This window comes from Chenopodium album, chromosome 11 (assembly GCF_948465745.1).
Source record: "Chenopodium album chromosome 11, dcCheAlbu1.1, whole genome shotgun sequence".
NCBI lineage: Eukaryota > Viridiplantae > Streptophyta > Magnoliopsida > Caryophyllales > Amaranthaceae > Chenopodium > Chenopodium album.
The window spans coordinates 45320427-45325460 of record NC_137844.1 but is presented as its reverse complement, the minus strand read 5'-3'; the positions used below and the strand labels follow the sequence as shown (position 1 = coordinate 45325460).

The following is a 5034-nucleotide window of genomic DNA, read 5'->3' as shown; positions in this document are numbered from 1 at the left end:
AAACCGGCGTCCAGCAGGTTTCATACTTCGGTTGCGGCCGCCAGATTCCTTTCTTCCCCGTGATTCCGTTTCTTTTGTCGGACGGGCTTAACAAGCGGATTAACAGCTAGCTTGTGCACAGCCAGGTCTGGGCTAATACCCGGCATTTCACTTACTTCAAATGCAAACACATCTTTGAACTCTCTCAGCAGCTTGACTAGGTCGTCCTCAAGCAGACCCATGGCTATAGTGCCTACTTTGACCGTCCGATCAGGTTCATTAGGGTCCAGCACTATATCCTGGTGATCACCGGCCGGCTGGGGCCTTAACTCTTCTGGCCGGCCGACGGTCATTAACTATTATGCATGCTCTTTCTTGGTCGCCTTTCTCTTTTGGCCGACCTGGTATGCTTGGAGTGACCCTTCATCTGAGTTAGGCTTGGATGACTTTGCTCGATCACGAATAGTCGGCTTTACAGCCAATTGGTTATATTCTTTCGCCATTTTCTGATTTCCTTGGATCGAGCCAATCTGTCCATCCGACCTCTCAAACTTCAATAACATCATATGAGGCACAATGACCGCCTTGGCTACAGTTAGAGTGGGGCGGCCGAGTATGACATTGTAACCTGTAAGCTCTTTGACCACTAAGAAGCGGAAAACCATGTCCCATCCTGCCCCTTTATGCCCAAGCTGGACAGGTAAGTCAATCTGTCCGACTGGGTGAATAACTGTCCCACCAAACCCAACCAGCGGGTGGGAGACATCCTTTAAAGCATCTTCCGGGATCTTTAGATTTTTCAAACAGGCCAGGCTGATGATGTCGGACGAACTGCCCGTATCTATTAGTATCCGTTTGACCTTCAGATTGGCTATCTTCAGAATGAATACCATGGGGTCATTGTGCAAGGCCTTGACCTTTCCTCGGTCGGCCTCACTCACTGTTACCTTTAGGAAAGGCTCCACTTTAACCCCTTAGGCTTGCATTACTTTTCCTAAATTCCATGCGTCCTGCTTAATTCCCTTCATGGTAGGGCCGCCTGCGGCAAAGCCGCCTAATATGACAGCCACAAAACCAGAATCCGTGCTATTTCCATCCTCTTTTTCCTTTTCGTTTTGCTTTTTCTTCTCAGACTTGTTGTCTGTCCGAGTATATGTGAACTTGGATTTCATGACGTACGAATTGAGCATGCCCTTCTCGGCCAACTTGTCTAGCAACCTCTTCAAATTGTTGCACTCATTTGTAATGCCCCACGTCCTTGTGGTAATTGCAATACTTGTTCTTGTTTTTGTACTGGACCGAGCCTCTCAATGGCGTGGGCTTCTCAAATTTGTACTTATCCTTGATCTCCATCAGAATTGAGTAACAATCCTTGTTAAACTCATACTGGGGTTCGTACGTCTTAGGCTTCTTTGACTTGGTCTCTTAGCAGTCAGACTTCCTTTATTTTATTCTTTCCTTCTTTCTTTTTCCTGGCCGAGTCTTGCTAAGAAGGTTATTTCTTCTCAGCCCCCTTGGCCGGTACTTCAGCTTTTATGAGTGAACAGAAGTCTGTCGCCTCAATATAGGCCTCGGCTTCCCGCAGAACGCCTGTGTATGTCCGAACCTTTTTCCGGACCAAGTCAAATTTGAAACCATTATGCCTTAATCCCCGAAGAAATTCCGAATAGGCCATTTCATTCGGCAGATTATGAATTTGGGCTTTCTCTTGATTAAATCTCTAGACGTACGAACGCAAACCTTCACTCTTCCCCTGAACAATTGTAGCCAAGTTAAGGCTGGTCTTTCTTGGCGGAATGTTGTAAGAAAAATTTTCGACGAACAACATGCTTAAATTAGTGAAATAGTTAATGCACCCGGCCGGCAGGCTGTTGAACCAGTCCTGTGCCACGCCCTTGAGGGTGGCCAGGAAGCACCTACACCAGGTGGCATCATCCACGCGTTGCAAGTACATAAGATTTCGATATGAAGTGACGTGCTCTTCTGGGTTGCCCTTACCGTCATAGGCACCCACGAGTACGCTTTTCACCTTTGCAGGATGAGGAGAACTGAGGATCTCTTGAGAAAACGGAGGCGGCTTGTCTCCAAGGTTTAACAAGCGCATCTGCTAATCTATGGGTTGTGGTTGAGCAGCTGGTCCGGCTAGATAAGCAGCCTGGTCGAACGGCTGGCCGTACTGCCCATACTGTCCAAAGACAGGAGGGTTAGGCGACAGAAGAGTATTGAAATTCTGGGGAGCTTGATATTGAAATGGTTGAACTAGAACAACTGGAACTGGAGTTTGAGTCCGATGAGCTTGACTTTTGCTGGTCTTGGCCGAGCTGGTATGCTTGGAGGAGGTATGGTTTGAGAAATCATCCGGCATAGTCGGTGTAGAGGCCGTGTCCGACTAAGCTATTCGTTCACATTGCTTGTGCCGAATGTACTCACTGGCATCCCTTCAACGCCGAGACGGCTCAGTAATCTCTTTCTGAGGTCGTCAGGTATGCCCCCCAGCCGACTGCGTTTTCTCGAGGAGCCGGGACACATCTGCCCTTGGCACCCTCGGTGAACACTCGTGCCGGCGATACGGGGTGTTTCCAGCATCTTCTTCATTAGTCGCCTTGCTCTGAGTTTTCTTTTGTTGGCCCTCCCCTTCTCTCCTGGGCGGTTGCCTAGAAGAAGACGACCTCTTACTCTCCATCTCCTTTCGGAGCTTGTTCAAAGCGAGCATGAGCGAACCAGCAGTAATTGGAGGATCCTCGGCCTCATGGAATGAAGCGGTCAGAGAATCACTAGAATGAATCGTAGTGACTATATCCTCTACATGGCCGTCCTCGCCAGGATGAGGGCCGATATTAGGTGTCTGACCATCTACTGCCATAACGGACGAGTATCCCCACAGACGGCGCCAAATGTTTCGGGGTTTTTTTGGAATCCCTTGGGATACTGGTCACGCTCTGCCGGCAATGAGACTCGGACACCTGCAAAAACACGAATCTCTGGTGGTCAGAGATCCGCCTCCAACGATCAAGTTAGTGATTGGAAAACGGAATAAATGTAGAGAGAGAAAGTAGAGAGAAGTTGGAGCTTTTAGTGCTCTATTGAATGTTATGTCACAATCCACCCCTCCCATCATCAATGATTGGGGTATTTATAGGGGTGGGGATTTGTGCCCTTTAGGGTAAATGACCTAGAATTTAGTGCCCTGATTGGCTGCGCAATCAGGGGAGGACACGTGTCCCTTTGTGGGCGCTGCTTTTGCGGCATTCTAGGATCTTTGGCCTCCTAATGTAAGGAGGCCTTATGTCACTCTCTTTATTTCAGGTGCTCTATTCCTTTTAATACGTGTCATCTTCCTACAGTGACACGTGTCGCCGATTGATTGGGCCACATGTCACCACGGGATTGGACCATGTACTTAGGGTATTTTTTACCCTAAACAGAAGTTAAAATTCAGATTATTAAAAAATAATCCAAAATTGAAATTTTTTTCAACGAATGTGGCAATGTTCGGATTATTATGGCCAATTTTTGCAATTTTAAATGAGATATAACTTTGAATTGCAGTTGAAAGGCTTGGGATCAAAAACACTTAGCAACACAAGCTTAGACAATAACAAGCTAAGAACAAGAATGCACAACACAAGCTTACATAAAACTTTATAAATTTCAAATCAATTAAGCATTCTTTACACTAAATATCATCACGTATTTATAAGTTAAATAATTGGACTAAAAAACGTGTATAACAAAATCTAATACGACTAGGAAAACTAATTCCAACTTATAAATTGAATGTTAATATCTTCTAATAACTGAATTATACTAACAATTATATCTTAATTAATATAAAAATAAACAACTAACAGGCCGTCTTGTGTGCGGCCGGCCACACCGTGTGGCCACTTAAAGTAACCCCTATAACATTGATTAAGTTACCCCTGTAATACCGACCGAGTAACCCCTATAACACTAACCGGGTAACTCTATAACAATGATGAAGTAACCCATTTAACACTGACCAAGTAACTCCCATTACACTAGCGAAGTAACCCCTATAGTGGCCAACCACATATAAGACTTTATGAACAACTAAACATATATTGAATCATGTATGCATAACTACTTATGGATTAACGCCATCCAATCTCACAATTAATAGAGTTCTCAAGCAAAATTTTAAAAAATAATAATTAAAATTTCTATCATGATGCCTTTGATTCGTATCACATAATCTTTCAGATAAAATCAACCGATCAAATTAAATAGCTCATGGCCAACTATCAATTTATCAAATAAGATAATACTTTGAAAATAATTGATTTAAGATATCAACTGCAAATTAATGATCTGCAGCATAAAAGTCAACTATTTGGTTCATAGCAAATACTGTAAATCACACAATTAGGCATAATAGCATAATCCACCAATTTAGTCAGTTAAAATCTTGAGAGTGGTACTCAAGATTTAATATCAAATCAATGATCTTGTTAACAAATTCCTCTCACTTGATCTACTCCCAAAAAAATATTAGAGGCAAAGCCGGGGAAAGGGACGAAGGCCCAACCTTTATATATATATATATAGGTAATACCGTAATATGGTCCATCTTTGCTCTAGTTGGCCTCTATAATTTATATACGTAGTAGATAATAATAAATACATTAGGGGTATGCATGGATCGAATACCTAAACCATGATTATTATTAGATCGGGTATTGGATAACTAATAACACTAAAATTGATATTCTCATACACCAAATAAACAATAAGTTTATATACCCAAACTTCAGGTATCCAGATTATTGAATTGAATATTGGATACCAGATAAAATATCGAAATATGAAAAGTTAAACTTTATAATTTAGTTATTATGACAATATTTAACACTAATTACAATGAACATTACCACATGTAATCGACTAAATTACTACTAATATTATCATTAATTATAAAGCAATTATGAAGTAATGTACATAGGAGTTTAGATTTTGGATTATATAATGAAAATTTTAATTTTTACCACCATAAAATAAAACCCGATATTGGCTTTTACCACCTACTATTATTTA

At 42.2% G+C, this 5034-nt stretch overlaps 1 protein-coding gene across 1 annotated transcript; it reads right to left on the bottom strand.

Moving 5' to 3' along the window:
• Window positions 1-338: 338 nt before the first annotated feature.
• On the bottom strand, window positions 339-872 carry LOC145566690 (uncharacterized). The gene has a single exon (XM_081626029.1). It carries the CDS (start codon window positions 870-872, stop codon window positions 339-341), a length of 534 nt encoding a protein of 177 aa, XP_081482155.1.
• Between the last annotated feature and the right edge of the window lie 4162 nt (window positions 873-5034).